The 17,957-nt window shown below is 32.9% G+C and overlaps 1 protein-coding gene across 1 annotated transcript in view; it reads right to left on the reverse strand.

The window, feature by feature from the left end:
* Positions 1–17,957, reverse strand: part of LRRK2 (leucine rich repeat kinase 2) — a 136,097-nt gene that overhangs the window by 66,024 nt on the left and 52,116 nt on the right. Inside the window, exons 20-26 of the mRNA XM_019452460.2 lie at positions 14,474–14,662; positions 7,377–7,495; positions 6,829–6,898; positions 6,106–6,323; positions 3,604–3,854; positions 3,164–3,312; positions 145–238 (exon numbers count right to left, since the gene is read on the reverse strand). Coding sequence (XP_019308005.2) covers positions 145–238; positions 3,164–3,312; positions 3,604–3,854; positions 6,106–6,323; positions 6,829–6,898; positions 7,377–7,495; positions 14,474–14,662 — 1,090 coding nt within the window. The remainder of the gene's footprint in view (positions 1–144; positions 239–3,163; positions 3,313–3,603; positions 3,855–6,105; positions 6,324–6,828; positions 6,899–7,376; positions 7,496–14,473; positions 14,663–17,957) is intronic.

A 17,957-nucleotide genomic window follows, 5' to 3' on the forward strand; every position in this document is an offset into this window, starting at 1 on the left:
ATTCATAGATTTAAGAACATTAAACTGAATAGCTTTAGAAATCAATTATGAATTATAAATCAATTGATATGCCTAAATCAAAACCATGTTTCTGAGGGCTTTGTTCTAGCTCATGTGGTTTTAAAATTAAAATAGCAAACTTACTGTGGAAGATTTAAAATTGCTTCAGGAACACATGTAAATCTGTTTTGGGACAATTTTAGGCTTGTCAGAGAAGAAGGCAAAAAAGGCACAGCAGCTAAAAGAAAATAAAAGTGAGATAAGGGACATTTTAATCATTTTAACTAGATTCCCATTAGATTTGACAGTAAGAACAGCTACCAAGGACCTGTCACTTAATTCAATTTCCATTTTCATGCTGACTTTTAAAATAAGGTAATATCCTTACTCCTAACACTGAACATTAAAATAATACACCATCCTTCTAAGAATATTTTCATCTGAAATCTAAACAATTATCTGAACACAAATCTATGCCCAACATCTGTACAGAGTAAAAATTATTAGAATATTCATTCCAAATTATGTGATATTATTATGTGTACATAAATTATAAATTCATATTACTCCTAAGTAAATATAACAAAACACTTTGAAAACTAATACACAATACAACGTAAAGATAAAAATTCTTTACAGTACCACCTAATAAAGAGTGTTCTATGCAACAACAGTGGATGTTACTTAATAAAAGTATTCTTTGATCATATGATCTTAAGAGACTGGGGAAACATTTAAGTAAAATAAGGTGAAATATCTCAGCGTTCTCAATATTCTCATATATTTTATGAACTTCCAAAAAGGAAATACAGTATGAAGTATAATAAATAAAACTCTGTGGACACAATTTTGGAAACTGAGCAAATCATTCAGCCTATTTTTTATCTGTAAAATAGTGCAGCTATACCAGATGAACTCTGAGATTCTTCAGATATCTAAAGCTCTATGGTTCTATGAAAGTGGCTTGAGAAACTACTTGTTAGCATTTTCAATGGGTTATACTTTCTCTAGCAAAATCTTCAAGAGTCAAAGTGTTCCAAAACACTGCTCGAAGCTGTTTTCCTGAGAGGCTGAAAAGGAACATGCTGTTATTTTTTACCTATATCTGAAAAGTATTTGTGGCAAAATAAATGATTCTCCTCTTAAGAATTAAGAGGTTCAGATGCTGTATGGAAAAGACACTCATAAAGTCAAAGGACTGAAACTATATTTCACGTGGGATTATTTGTAATGGTTAGTGGTTCTGCTCAGATATCACCTTCCTAGGGCATCTTTCCAAATGAAAGACCCTAAAACTACACAGTTGTTGTAGTGCAAAGCAAACAGATTTTTGAACTTGGCTGTATTCAAGTTTCCACTACAACTAGTTAATTCATTCTACACCTCTATGTCACACAAAAATCTCAGTCGATCAGAGATCATACCTATCCTATCCTATAGGATTTTTATGAGATTCAGCTGAGATGACGTATGAATCAAGCCTCAGGTTTCTTGGGATGCTCTTCTTTCCAGATCCAACTTAAGTGTCAGAGACACAGAAACCTTTCCCTGTCTCCACAGTCTGGATATGAGCCTCTACCCCCCACCGAGGTACCCCAGTAGCATCCTCAACTTTTCCTCACAACACTTAGCTTAGTTACTGAATGCCTGTCTTCTGAACCTAACTACTTATTCCCTAAGGACAGAGACTGGGTTTTCTTTGCTCATTAGAGAGGGAACCACTCTATCCCCCATTTTCAGGTCCATAGTAGGAAAATGGTCAATATTCAAGAGGCCTAGAGGAAGGGAGAAAGGAAGAAAATATTATACAAATTTACATAGCTTTTATCATTACTAGCTTCTGAAAGTTCCAACAAAATAAAATATTTTAGGATATGTCAAATTGTATTCTGCTTTTAAGCAGTATTAAAAAGTAGTTTACAGAGTCAGTCAGTATACATGGATGGGAAGGTGCACGTGGGCTCCTTTTATCTTCTTGAGGAAGATAAAATATGGGGAGTCCCCATATATTTCCATAAAAGTATTTTGTCCCGTAATACTAGAATGCTCAGATAGACCACAAATAAACATAATTCCCTGCTATCTCACATGCTAAGAGAAAATGGAGTATTCCTCAACTTTTAATAAAAGTGATGATCATATTCTGTATTACTAGAATATCTTGTAGTATCAGAGCAAGTGCTCAATGAATACACATTAACCTTACTAATTTGAAAACTGTTAACTGATTAATTTTATTTCTAAAAGAAATAATAACAGTTAACTATATTTATAATCCAAAAAATTGAGTAAACCTCAGTTGGGCACTCAGTATTCTGGCTTCAACCAGTTCATGCAGCCATATGCATTTTTAGTTTTCCAGACTAAAATGAACCATAGTATAAAGGACTATCTGGGAGTCCAAGGAAATGTCATTTTAGTCTATGACAGCAATCTGCTGTAATTTTTTAAATTGAAAATTTTTTCAGTATTAAAAATTTTTATGTTTTAGAATTTAAAAATAAACTAGTTTTTAGGGTAGCTTCAGGTGTACAGAAGAATTGAGCAGAAACTACAAAGAGTTCCCTTAAAGCCCTTCTCTCTTCACCATCCTCCCCCTCCCCACACACACACATTTTTATTCTTATGACTAATAACTTGCATAGCTTGGTGTATTTGTTATAATTGGTAAGCCAATATTAATACATTATTATTAACTAAAATTCATCATTTACAATAAAGTTCACTCTTCATGTTGTATGTCCTCTAGGACAAATGTATGATGACACGTACCCACTTTACAGCGTCACACAGAATAGTTTCACTGTCCTAAAAATCCCACTCACCTCCTCATTCCTCTCTCCCTCCCTCCAAACTCCTGACCATCACTGGTTATTTTACTGTCCCCACAGTTCTGTCTTATCCAAAATGTCACATAGTTGGAATCATATAGCATGTAGCCTCTTCGGATTGGCTTCTTTCATGTAGCAATATGCGTTTAAGTTTCTTCCATGTTTTCATGGCTTGAAAACTCATTTTTTTAATCACTGACCTGTTAACTTTATATCTGAAATTCCCCCATTACATTTAAATTGAAATGCCACCTTTATATCCCCACCTGAAATGTCCATGTATGACTCATCCTCTAATACTGGTTAAAAGGAGATTCCCACAGGATACTTACCAAGATAATTCATTCTGGCACTGAAACTCTCCACTTTAGGACACGCCTCAAGGAAATCTTCTGATAGGGATGTAATGTGGTTTTTACTAAGGTTTAAAATTTTCAGTTCCTTCAGGCTTAAGTGGGAACATATTCCTGATATTTTATTTCTAGTTATAAGAAACAAAATGAGGATTAAATTGCATAAATTCATATGCTTTGAAGAAAAAAATCAAAACAATTTGCCTTCAAAGAATAGCATCAAAGCAGACTGATTAAGTTTTAAATTAGTTGTAAAAATTTAAGTCAACTGATAGAAGCTATAATATTAATTCCCTCAGTCTCTTCTCATATTATGGTTTAAAACCCATTACTATAGAAATAATGCCAGCCTATTTTGTCATTCTTATGAAACTTCAATGTAAGCCAACCCTTTTGTACTTAATGAGCCCCTTTCTTACCCTTCTAAAATGAGCTGTTCCAATTTCTCTACCACATCACCAAGGTTCTCAGGAAAAGAAGACAGCTGATTATATGACAAGTTAAACTGCTTCAAGGTTGGGCACTTCACTGCAGGATCCAAAACTACTGAGGGGTTGATGTCATTTCGAGAGATATCAAGGTTGGCAATACAATTCATTTTCAACAAGTAAGAGGGAAATGATGTAAATTTATTACTGTGCAAGTCCAAATGTGTCAAACACTTCAGGGTCTGGAAAGACAACATTTTAAAATTCTCTAACCATCTGAAAACCATCTGAAAAACTTCAAATTAGCTAATATTTCTGCCTTCCATACCGCTGGTAACTAGAACCATTAAGAATTTTCCAAAAACCTGAAAACACAATCCACAAGAGAACCTCAGTGTAATGACGAATCCAACCATCCCTGCTATTAAATAGGTAAAAACCAGGAAAACATAACAGGTAACTGCCAAAAGCAATTCACAAAAACAGGGTTAAGAGCTTATTTCAGTTTTGTTTTGTTTTTGTAAATTATTCCCACAAAGAGTGAAATGGAAGCAGAATAAGGCTAAACAAATATTTGAATTAATTAATGAATAAACAGTACAACATAATCCTGGGAATACATTTTTAAATACTAGCTTTTAGAAACTGTTATACATTTTAATATAAATATGACTTAACCAAAAAAGTAGTCATTGTATACAGGTTTCATTTTAGGACTTCCTCTTTTTTATAAAACTTTTTGTTTCAAATCTCTATTTTCCATTTTTAAAAACTTTCTAATTTTACCATGACAATAAGAAACTTTAGATTTATATGTCAATGTCTTAAATCTTTGGTATGGATTGTTGTCAAAGGGCTACAATATAAAAAATAATCTCTTCTCTCTGCTCTTCGTTATATACCAATATATTTATCCTCACAGAAATCTAGAGTTTGACATGATTATAAAGCTTATATTAATGGATCTTTGCCCCAGAAGTTGTTTCAAAATTATCTGTCACTGTTTCAGATCCTACCAGATTATATTCAAAAAAATGTATTTTTACATTATTCATTCCCAAATTTTAACCAGGAAATTTTTTGGCATAGACACCTACAAGCGGTGATTTTAAAAACTGCCATTATTGATGTCAATTTAAAATTTCCTTAAGAGATTCTGAGCTGGTCTGGTCTTTAAATACCCTGATGTTTTTCAACCTGTCACGCTCTTTTCAAATCCTCTTTTTTTTTTTTAGCTAAGCTATATTCTAGTCCTATTTTACTTACTCTGTAACTAATACTTATTGAAGGTGTACCAAGTGTCAGTCACTAATTCCTTCATGAATTAATTCAATAATCATCTATTAAGGCTCTACTGTATGGAAGACATTATGAGGCACTGAGAACAGACATGAACAAGCCTGAAACAGTTCCTGTTCTCAGGAAGTTGACAATTTAGTGAAGAGAATATACAAAACTTATAAGTGAATGAGCAGTGGGGGAAAAACGTGGATGCCATGGAAATGTAAATCGGGTGTGTAGCCAACCTGGTCTGGATGGATGAAGAGGAGAAGAAAAGAAAAGGGTAAGGACCCTTGTGACTTGGTGGATTTAGACTGGCGAAGAGGGGGAGAAGGAGAGAGTGAACACATTTCAGACATGGGTTGCAAGAAGACTGTCCTCCCTTTCTCCAAATACACACACTTTAAAGGAAAAACACCACTTAAACATACTTAAAAAATGCAACGTTAATGTTGCTTTAAAAAGTCTCAAAATTATCGTAAGCTTTATAGGTGAGAAAAGGGAAGGAAAAATAGTTTTTTCATCAAACTTTGCAGTTCAGTCTAAGAATTCAGTTTAATAATTTAAATATTTTATTAAGATTATTTTAATTCATCAGTGTATCTTTGGCTCTTGTCTATAGTACATAAAAATGATGAACAAAGTCAATATTCAGAGGACTATTCTATTGGCAGATCATTTAATACTTCAATTTTTGAAAACAGGAACTTTGAGCAAAAAGAATCAACTTTTAAGTCTCATATAATTTTAAAACTCAATAAATGCCTTACGGATAGTTTAGCTGAGACTCTGTATTTCTGCAGGTAAGGAAATGAAAGCTTAGAGCAGCCAAAGTTACACTTATTGTTAAACAGCTGGTAGCTAAGCCAGAGCCAGTGCCACTAAACCAGGTGTAACAGTCTACCTACTTTAAGCAGTTTAAGTTGTCTTCTAGAAGTAAATAACTGAATGCATAGCCTTGATACATCCTACCATGTACACATGTATCATCAGGACAGAACCTAGCATTCCTTTTCATCAGGTCCCCATCCTCAAAGATGTTCTTGAACACCACACAGACTGATACTAATGTGACAACTACAAGAAAGGGGGAATTACTATCCAATGAAGCAGAAGCAGATCCTTCTTTGTAAAGATTTAACCATGCAAATTAGATCAAACTGCAAAAACTCTTCAAATATCCTGAGAGTTATAAGGATAAATTAAATTTACTTCACACAGTTGTTGTGGAAAGTTCGTGAGTCCATTCTGGTGAAGCTCCAGCTTTTCAAGATGCTCCAAATGACCACTTATACAGCATTTCTGGCTTAGGGCATCAATGTCTCTTAGTTCATTTGCTGAAAGGTCTAATGATGTAATATATTCTCTCTCAGAAGCCAGGGAAGAAATGCTGTCTGAATGCCTCATATGGGATTGAAGTTTTGATGACCCTTTTGTCAAAAACAAACAAACAATGGAAACGTAAGCAAGTAATTTAAGTTCACTTGGTAAATATTTACTGATCACCCACTACTGTCAGGATCCCTTCCAGGCACTGGAGATTCAGTAGAAAACAAACTACAGAGCTTACATTCCAGTGGCAGAGGTGGACAATAAATAATACATATTTAATCAAATGGTATAAGTAGTGTAAAAAAAAAAACAATAGACCTGCAGAAAGAGATGAAGAGTTGCATTGGTGATGGTACTATTTACATTTCAGGAAAGTAGTAGAAAGGATAAGTCAGTCAGTCCTACATAGCATCATAAAAGGTAAAGTTTTAAATCTGTAACTGTATTTCATTTTTCTACAGTGTGTGATATCATTAGGTACACAGAATTTGAAGGTTATGGACGATGAAATTAACACCCAAAAAATTGAACAGAAGAAATTTTAAAAAGTACTGTATTCTCCTCAAAATATCAATTTATTTACGATTATTGTCAAATACTTACTGAGTGAGTCATCTGAAGACAATATTTTTCTTTTTCGCCTCAGTAAATCTTCATGATCGAAAATGGGTCCCTATTAAACAAATAGACATTTATAATAAAATCACTATCATTTCTTGCAGCGAAGAGAACAGTTTCCTATCTGGTTTCCTTAAGGATCACTGTAAGACTTCCAGCAAAAGTACTCAGAGGACCAAGCCACACCATAAGACAGAGAGACCTAGCCTGGGCTCCATAGATACGGAGCTCTGAAAAAAAAAAAAAAAAAAAAAAAAAGATAAATCATTTTGAAGTGTACTTAGTACACATATGGTCCCAAAAGCTCAAGAAATGTACATTTAAAATGGTTTATACGTATATATATATATATGTATATGTGTGTGTGTGTGTGTATATATATATATATGTATATATATATTTTTTGTATATAAAGTTTTCAAATATTAGGGAATTGCTGTACCAGTAGCTCCTAGCTTTGACACATAATTTCAGTTATCAAGAGAATACCAATAACAAAACACACAACATAATCACAATTAATCATAACTTACCAATGAATTGGAATGTCTCTGCAAATTTGGTGAGCAACGCTGTAAGGCACGATCTCGGTAAAATTCTCCCACACTAATTGAATTGGATTTTCTTTTCACAAGAAATGAGCCTTCACTTCCTATTTTTAAATGATAAAATAAAGGCAAATAAGAAATGCTGACTCAATCATAAGATGCTAGTATCATAGTGCAATCATAAAAGATAACACATATTCATTGATGGAAATTTCCCAATTCCCACTGTAACATTTTTACAATAGAAATAATAAACTATGTTGGCTTTTCATTTTCAAAATTCAGCTACATTTCTCTTCATCCATAAATATTTACTGAATGGCTATCTTAGACCAGATACTGAGTAAGTGCAGAATAAAGATAAGCAGGAAAAACAATCCATGCCTCATCTGAGTTCATAGTACAGTAGGAAAAGCCAACTAAAAAAATAGTTACATGCTATAATAAATACATGTATGTACAGGAAGCAAAGAAAGTTTACACAAAAATCTGATCAATGTTATTCTTCTTGGTTTCTTTGAATTGCTTTTAGCAAATTTTCAAATTTTATTTAAATATTGGAATCACACTAAATTATTTAACATACAGCAATCTTGACAACGTCTCTATTTAAATTTCATATTATATGTTTCATTTATCGAATGACGTTAAAGTAAAATAATGAGTTTAGTTGTCAATATTCTGCTGAGATAGAGGAGAGGAGCACTACTTCTCTTTTAAAAAATTTTATTTAAGGACACCTGGGTGACTCAGTCAGTTAAGTGTCTGACTTCAGCTCAGGTCATGATCTCACTGTGGGTTTGAGCCCCACATCTGGCTCTGTGCTGATAGCTCAGAGACTGGAGCTTGCCTCAGAGTCTGTGTCTCCCTCTCTCCCTGTCCCTCCTCCACTCATGCTCTCTCTCTCTCTCTCTCTCTCTCTCTCTCTCTCTCTCTCTTTCAAAAATAAATACACATTAAAAAGATGTTTTTAATGTAATGTGTATTTATTTATTTTGAGAGAGACAGAAAGATCGCAAGCGGGAGAAGGGCAGAAAGAGAGGAAGAATCCCAAACAGGCTCTGCGTTGTCAGCACAAAGTCTAACATGAGGCTCAAACTCATGAAACTGTGAGATCATGACCTGAGCCGAAATCAAGAGTCAGGCGCCCAACCAACTGAGCCACCCAGGCACCCTGAGAAGAACTACTTTTAAAATTATGGATTTTCAGGACTCCTGGATTGCTCAGTTGGCTGAGTGACTCTTGATTTCTGCTCAGGTCATGATCTCACGGTTGTAAATTGAGGCCCGCAGTGGTCTCCACACTGAACATGGAGACTGCTTGAGATTCACTCTCTCTCTCTCTCTCTCTCTCTTTCCTCTTCCCCTCCCCTGCTAGCACTCTCTCTCTCAAAAAAAAAAAAAAAAAAAATTACTCATTTTCAACAAAATAAGAATCAATAAATATATTTTTAAGGACAAAAATATATTACTGAAAAATTATGAGATCATAAATCCTAGCACTCTATCTTATAAGCATAAAGAATGAATTTTAAGTTTCAAAACAAATTATAAAATCTACATATCCAAAAATCAATTTTGTAATATTTATATAAATCTTAAAATTGAAACAGATACTTCCTACTTGGTTCACTATTAAAATTTAATTTACCCTATAATTATTTTAATTATTTCATGCTTAAGGAACTTAATAAAATAGACTTCAAAGTTAATTACATTTTTGTATCTTATAATTATTACATTTTCATAATTATCCCACTTTATGTTTGTGAAAGTTCTATGAGCATATTGTTTATGGAAGCAACAAAGGCATTTTATAATTATTTTTATGTAAGCAATTCTAACATTTTTCTTTATTTAAAAATACATAATGAGAATTCTTCTTTCAGGCATGATGGAGTAACAGACAGCAAACCTGACAACTCTCCCCACAGACAACTAGAAACTTGGAAGAAATATTTTGAACAACTGATTTCAAACACTAGGCAACCAACAAAAGGTTCAGGCTGGTGTAGTGCTTGAAAGAAGGGAAACAAATTATATAAGCCTTACGCTCACCCTGGCTTTCTGCCTGAAGACCATTAAGGGCCACAGACACAGGGAGAAGGAATTTAAACAAAGCCCAATGATTTTCCTGAGATGAAGAGGTGGAGATCAATGCTCATGGAGACTAACTAAGCTGGGAGTTCTGGGCAGAGTCTTGAAAAAAGAGCTTCAGTAATTGGCACAGGGGTTTCCAGCAGATCTGCACTATAAGAAATGTAAACAGGAGTTCTTCAAGAGGAAAAAAAGGATACTAGAAGAATCAATATGGAGGGTTTAAGTCACCAAAAAATTACAATCCTTAATTTTTGTGCATTCAATAACAAAGCTACATAACACAGAAAGCATAAACAGATGGAATTAAAAGAAGAATTAACAAATCCATGGTTATAATTTCAACATTTATTCATCAAATACAATAGAGAGAAAAATTAGTAAATATATAGAAGACCTAAAAAATACTACCAATTTGACCTAATTGACCCCACAATAGCGGAATACACATTCTTTTAAGTGACACATAGAACATTCACCAACACAGACCAGACAGTAGTCCAAAAATCAAGTCTCAATAAATTAAAAAGACTATAAATCATTAGATTCTCTGACCACAACAAAGTTATACATGATATCAATAACAAGGGGATATTGGAAAATTTTCCAAATATATGGAAAACAAACAACACTCTCCTAAATAATCCATGACTCCAAAAAAATAACAAAGAAAATAAGAAAATTTTCAACACTGAATATAAACAGAACATACAAAAATTGTCGGATGCAGCTAACGTGGTCCCCAAAAGAATTTGTATTGGTCTTAAATGTTTATACTAGAAAATAACAAAAAGGTCTAAAAATCAGTGTTCTAAGCATCCACATTAAGAATCTATAAAATAATAAAAGAATTCTATATTCTTTTATATTAGAATCTATTGATTCTATAAAAGAATCAATGAAACAAAATGCGGATTCTTTGAAAACATCAATCAAATTAATAAACTTGAGCCAATGAACATACAAAGGGAAAGACACAAATTACCAATGTCAAGATTTAAAGCATTTTGAGGTCTAGTAGAAATTGTGTTCTGTTGATTGGGGGCGGGGGCTGGTCTGTGTGATTGCAAAGGTGTACTTCAACAGCCTTTTTATCTGGGAGCCCCTGTGTCATTCAAATATCTAACTCTGAGTTGTACAAAGTGTCACATTATACTATCTGTACATTGTGCTTTCTAGGCAGATCTATATTGTGTATTTTTCGGAAATTTTTATTTAATTTCTTGGAGATCACTGTGAATGGATCAAGAAATCCAGACTAGCCTTTTTTTTTTTAAATATCCATTTAAAATCTGCTCATTTAAGTGGGACCATTAGCTTGTCACCAAGCAGGACTCTTTTAAAACAAATTTAAAACTACTTGTGGCCTATATATGTTTAATCCTGATTTAAGAGGAAGCTTCTAACTCAACACAGTAACCAGTTGTAAAACCCAGACCTTTATCAACACCAGGTAAAGAATTTCAGGACTCATATACAGATAGACAATAAAGTCATGCAATTTGAAAAGCAGTGTTTCATTATGAAAGAGCTCTGAAATTCCTTTTAAAGCTAATCTAATAAAAAAGATGTATAAATGTTCTTGAAAAAAAGAATTAAAGATCAGGATCAGGTATCTCTTACAAAGGTTAACAGGACAGTAGGAGAATTATTATGAATGACATTTAATACAAGTTTGGCAACTTATGTAAAATGGACAAATTACTTGAAAGTTGCAAATTACAAAAACTGAAGCAAGAAGTAATAGAAAATCAAAATAACCATAAAGCTATTAACCTTATTAAATTTATGATAAAAATAGCCCCCCCCCAAATAAATTTCCAAACCTACATAGCTTTACTGGTGAAGCCTATCAAACATTTAAGAAGGAAATAATACCTCTCTTATACAAAATTTTAAAAACAATGGTGGAGTTGGAAACACTTCCCAACTCATTTAAAAGAGGCTAGCATTACTCTCATAATTACAAGAAAACATAAAACTATAGACCAATACTCCTCACAGATGCAAAATGCTTTAACAAAATTTTAGACAATCAAATCCAATAATATATAAAAAAGGATAATGTATCATACCAGGTGAGATTTACCCCACAAATGCAAGTTTAGTTTAACATTAGAAAGTCAATCATCATAAGTAGCCATATTAATAGAATAAAGGGGGAAAATATGCTCATTTCAACAGATGCAAAAAAGCATTTTCCAAAACCCATTAGTAATAAAAAGGCTCAGCAAACAATTAGTTGAAAGGAACTTCCTCTACTTGATGAAGGCTATCTATGAAAAAAACTATAGATAATATCATACTTAATGATGAGAGACTGAATGCTTTCCCCCTAAATTTGGAAACCAGGAAAAAATGCCTACTCTGAACACTTCTATTCAACATAGTACTAGAAGTCCTAGTCAATGCAATAAGACAAGAAAAACAAAAAAGACATATAGATTAGAAAGGAAGAGATCTGTCTTTATTAGCAATTGGCCTTATTGTGAACATAGAAAACTGTGGAGTCAACAACAAGCTGTTAGAAACACACGTTAAACAAGTAAGTCCACAAAATACAATATTAATATACAAAGAAATCAACTGTATTTCTCTATGCCATCAGTGAACTATTGGAAATTGGAATTCAAATACAATACTATTTACAATACCATCAGAAAATATACAGTAAAAAAAATTGGTTAGAGAAACTTAAAATAATAAATGAAAATATATACATTTATATGTCAAAAGACTCATATTATTAAGATATCAATTCTCCTAGATTTATTATAGATTTATCTGAAGAAATTATTCATATGTTAATTCTATATTATGTAATATTAATAGTATATAATTAATAGGGTAATTCTACATTAAATGTATGTATTTAATTCTAATAAAAACTCCAGCACAAAATTAATTTGTTGACTCAAAATGTATATGGATATGCAACAAACCTAGAATAGTGAGAGCAATTTTGGAAAAAACAAACAAACAAAAAACACCAGAGGATTTACACTATCTGATTTCAAGACCTACCATTAAGCTAAAGTAATCAAGGCAGTATGGCATCAGCCTAAGGATGAAGACATAAATTAATCCCACAGAATAAAGAATGCAGAAATAGAACTATGCTTACATGGTCAATTAGGTTGGACAAACATGCCATTAATTCAATGAAGAAATATAGTATTTTCACAAAATGATGTTTAAAAACTGGATATCCATATGTAAAAAAAAGTACCGTCAATCCTTCAGTGACATACATGAAAATTACTTAAAATGGACTATAGACTAAATGTAAAAGCTAAGGTTTTAACACTTCTATGAGGAAACACGGGAAAAATAGTCACAAATTTGACTATTTTTAAGAAAGAATATTTAAGAAATATTTCTTAAAAGGAATAAAAAACACAAACCATAAAAGAAAAAACTCAAAACCTGTACTTTATCTAAATTTAAAATCTATGCTCTTTACAAAATAACATTAATAAAATGAAAGACAAACTATGACAGGGAGAAAATATTTGCAATTTATATATTGTCAAAGGAATTCTACCTAAAATATGAAGAACTCTATGACACAAAGAACTCTTATAATACAATAGTAAGACAACAACCCAACTAAAAGTCAGCAAAAGTTCTGAAAAGATACTTTGCAAAAACAAATGTGAATTGTCAATAAAAACATGAAAATATTCTCAATATCTATAGTCATCAGGAAATGAAAATTAAGCCCAAATGAGTTAGGACTACACCTTCACTAGAACAGCTAAAATTAAAGTGCCTGATGATATCAAGCAGTATAGTGTGACAAAGATGTACAGCAACTAGAGAGTTCATATTGCTGAAGGAAGTGTACATGGTGTAACTACTTTGGAAAACAACCAGACATAAAAGAGAACATACTGTATCATCCTATTCATATAAAACTTAAGAAAATACTAATTTAATCTATAGTGACAAAAAGATCAGTAGTTGCAGGGACCAAGGATTGGGGGATTTGTGAAAAGGCATAAAAGGAACTTTTATAGATGATAGAAATGTTGCATAATTTAATAGTGGTGATGATTGCACGGATGTACAAATTTTTCAAAACCCATGAAAACACACACTTAAAATGGGTGCATTTTATTTCATATTAATTATATATAAATAAAATTGGTTTTAAAAAATACTTGGGCCAAAAAAGAAAATACGTGGGCCAGAGATTTTGAGATTTGGGGAGAACTCTTACTGTGTGCCCTCTCAAATACCTTTATGGGTCACCCAAAGTTTTCAATCATACTGTTAATAAAAAAGCACTACACCCCATTTTTACCAAATTGCATAATGTTAAATATGTCCACCCTAGTTACTGTCATTAAATATATTGCCATGTCAATTATTTTAAGTTATTTCAGGGGAATTATTAAAATATTAAAATTACTTTATTTCCTCTAAAGGTCAAAAAAAATTTTTTTTTTAATATATGAAATTTATTGTCAAATTGGTTTCCATACAACACCCAGTGCTCATCCCAAAAGGTGCCCTCCTCAATACCCATCACCCACCCTACCCTCCCTAAAGGTCAAAATTTTTTAATGAAGCACTTCCTACTTGGCAAGCACTCTCCCAGACATTTTACATACATTTTTTCTAATGCTAGAAGATTTGCAACACTATCTTCAATAAGGGTGAGGAGCATACAAACCCACAAAAGGATCTTGTCAATGATGGAACATGGAATCCAATTCTAGTCTGATTCAGTGTTTTCACTACATTAGTCACAATTAACTGATCATGGTTAATATTCTAATACTTTGGAAGTGCAGATACATTTTCTTGACAGTCATTGCCTTAACTGGAATTAGTGAGCATTAACTATTTCCAGTGATGAACACATGTTTCCTCAAGTTTTACAAATGAATTAAATCAGATTTTTGTCTCAGTTTCTATCGTTCAACACCAGTGCATAAATGTTTTAAAACACAAAGGGAATATATCTTTGGAATACATACCTTCACTATCCAGGTCGTCACTTTGACCAAACACACTGTCCACACAAGAGTCTGGAATGAAGGTCCATTCATCAAATTTATCAAGAACTTCTTCAGGAAAATTCCCATCGCTGCCTGAGGCTGCTCCTTCTTCCACAACACTTTTCATCTGATATCTGAGCACCATTCTTGCTAGGGTGGATCCTACATCTACAATAAAAAGATACACCAGCAAGTTACAAATCAACAAACATAAACACAAATCATACCAAAGTTCTTTCCAGAGAAATTTTTATTCTTCTTTCCAAAGTCACTTTGTAACCATGATATTGCATAAAAAGCAGGCAGTGAATTTAAATTTTTTAGAAATCATAAAAATTTACTCAAAGCTTTGGTGGAAGTGACAAAACTGAATATTTATGACACGAACTTGACCCGGGAAAGAGCCCGGGCTTTGAAGCCAGACAGACCTGTGCTCAAATAACAGTAACAGCACTTGCAAGTTACATAAGCTCTCTGAGTGTTAGTTTCCTCACTTGGGAAATGGAGATGACAACGTAGGATTATGCAAAAGATTAAAGGAAATGGTGCAAATAAAATGTTTATTTAGCACAATGCTTAGAACACAGAAGATGCTCAATAAATGATATACTTTTTTATAAACTTTTTTACTTTTTTATAAACTTTTTACTTTTTTATAAACTTTTTACTTTTACTTTTTTATAAACTTTTTACTTTTTTATAAACTATTTGCTAAGTGATTCATTCTACTGGGAAATTTGGTGAAATTCAAAAGTTAACATCCTATTTTATTACATCTTATATTATGCTTTGTTATGAAGAAATTAGTTGGCAGAACTCTCATTGTGTTATGTACAGCCTGGAAAATCTCTTCAAACATTACTTCCATAGCTCACATGACTGACGTGTATGAGACTCAGTCAAGCAGTACCTGAAAAATGTTTTGAAGCTATAAATTCAAAATGTTCTTTACTCAGACGAACCGCTAATATAATTATGGTCATACCCTCCAATCCATCAAATGACATGATTGTATTTTTTTAATTAGGTGAGACTTATCAAAGGTAAAAAACTTCATGTAGAACAAAGAGAATACAGTGGATAGGAAATCTCCCTTTTTCCCTCTCCAGTGTCCATCAGAAATCAGAGATTTAAGTAAACAGGTTGCTGGCAGGAGACTGAAGTGATAGAACATGGGATCTAATCATATTTCATTAGTTTCCAAAGTCCCCAGAGGAAACCAAGTAATGCATTTCTGGGTTTTTCTTGTGACAGAGTCTTTTCATATTCAAACACTTGACTACCGTATCTCACCAACATCAGTATACTAAAAACACTGCTCTGTGCTTTTTTATTTTTATTTTTTTTTACTTAATAATGCACTCTCTATCTGACCATTTGGATTTGTTAGATGTTTTTTTTTTTTTTCCTCCAATGATTGCAAAGCATTCCACTGCATGAATGTACCATGATTGATTCAAATAGTTCCTTTTGAAGGATACTTAGAATTTTTCCCCTAATCTCTGGCTATTATAAACAATATTTTATTGTGCACCCTTGCACCCCTGCATCATGGATTCCTATCAGTATGTAGCTTGTCAAAAAAGCATGGATGTGCATTTAAAATATTAATGGATATTGCCAGATTGTCCTCAAAAGAGGATAATTTGAATTCATATCAATAATGTGTGAAATGCCTATTTCCACTTATGTTTATCCAATTACCAATTTTTTTATTTTTGCCAATATTATGAATATGTAATTAGCCCTACTATGTGCAAAGTACTAGTTAGATGCTAAAGTTACAACACTGGAAAAAAATGACATTGACTTCATGATGCATATAATCTACCAAAAGATCATAAAAAGAAAAAATACAATTATATAATGTAATAAATGCTACTACAGGTAAGAAACGAGGTGCTACAGGAATATGGAGGATGATCTTCCACACAGATTTCATATGAGCAGGAATGTTTTCTTCTAAAAAGTGATTTGGGGCTGAAGCAAAAAAAAAAAAAAAATAGAAATGAAGAGACAGACAAGTGGACAGAAGGTAAGGCAGGCAGGTAGCTAGATTAACACTGGAAGACACATGACACATTTAGACACATTTTATGACACATTTTAGAAACCGAGGGAAGGAGAGCCTGGGTGGCTCAGTCAGTTAAGCATCTGACCCTTGATATCAGCTCAGGTCTTGATCTCAAGGTCATGAGTTCAAGCCTTGTGTTGGGCTCTACACTGGACATGAAGCCTACTTTAAAAAAAAAAAAAAAAAAAAAAAAAAGGAGAGAAACTTAGGGAAATTAGCCTGACTGGATCTTCTAGGACCCACCAGAATGTTGGAAACCTGGAATTTGTAGAGGCACTAATAAGCATGGATGGATACTTTCTTCCAGCAGCATTTTCAGCAACCTTGGTGAAGGGAAGGGAAAAAGCAGACCACTGGACTGAACAGGAATAGGATATTGCCAGGTAAATGCACCAGAAAAATGACAGGAAAGCTAACATGTTGTTAACAAGAGAGTACTTAAGGTGAAGATCACTGTAGAGAAGGAAGCAGGCAAGGAAGTTAAGTTAACAGAGGGAAATAGGGAGCTCAAACTTTAAGAACACATTAAGTGTGAGTGACTGACATCTGAAATGACAGAAATCTTAACAGAGGATGATGCTAACTTGTCATTAATATATTTAATATGTACAAAACATATATTAACTCAAAAATTTCAAGAAAATACCTTTTTAGCTGAAATATTGAAAAACTGAAAACTAAATATGTTAATATGAAGATGCAAAGTATATATGAGTGGGGCACCTGGGTGGCTCAGTCAGTTAAACGTCGGACTTCAGCCCAGGTCATGATCTCATGGTTGATGAGTTCGAGCCCCACGTCAAGCTCTGTGCTGACAGCTCAGAGCCTGAAGCCTGCTTCGGATTCTGTGTCTCCTTCTCTCTCTGCCCCTCCCCCACTTGTACTCTGTCTCTCTCTGTCTCTCAAAAATAAATAAATGTAAAAAAATTTTTTTTCAAAGTATATATGTGTATAAGTTTCTGCATATACATTTTAATGCATATGTATATGTAAGCATATAAAAATCTGGTAAGAAAATCTACATTGATAAGGGACAAAATAGCCATTTTCTTTCTTATAGTTTTTATGTGTTTTCCTATTCTTAAAATGAGCATGGATTAGTTTTATAATAAAAAAAATATATGTTTCTTTAAAAAGCAACTGGGCAGAAACATCCCACTGTCCCACTCTATCTTTATAAAACATTTGCTAGGAAACAAAGAATTAAATACAATATCACTTTCAAGCATTTCATAACCAAAAAAAAAAAAAAAAAGATATCAACAACAACAACAACAACAACAAAAAGATACCCAAACCTTCACAATATTTTTGGCTTAAGTTGTACCAAATTGAAATAAACCTAATGAAAATATTAGTGACTTAAAAAAAAATACTAATGGGGCGCCT

The sequence above is a fragment of the Panthera pardus genome, unplaced genomic scaffold (assembly GCF_024362965.1).
Source record: "Panthera pardus isolate Hobbes unplaced genomic scaffold, ASM2436296v1 HiC_scaffold_6, whole genome shotgun sequence".
NCBI lineage: Eukaryota > Metazoa > Chordata > Mammalia > Carnivora > Felidae > Panthera > Panthera pardus.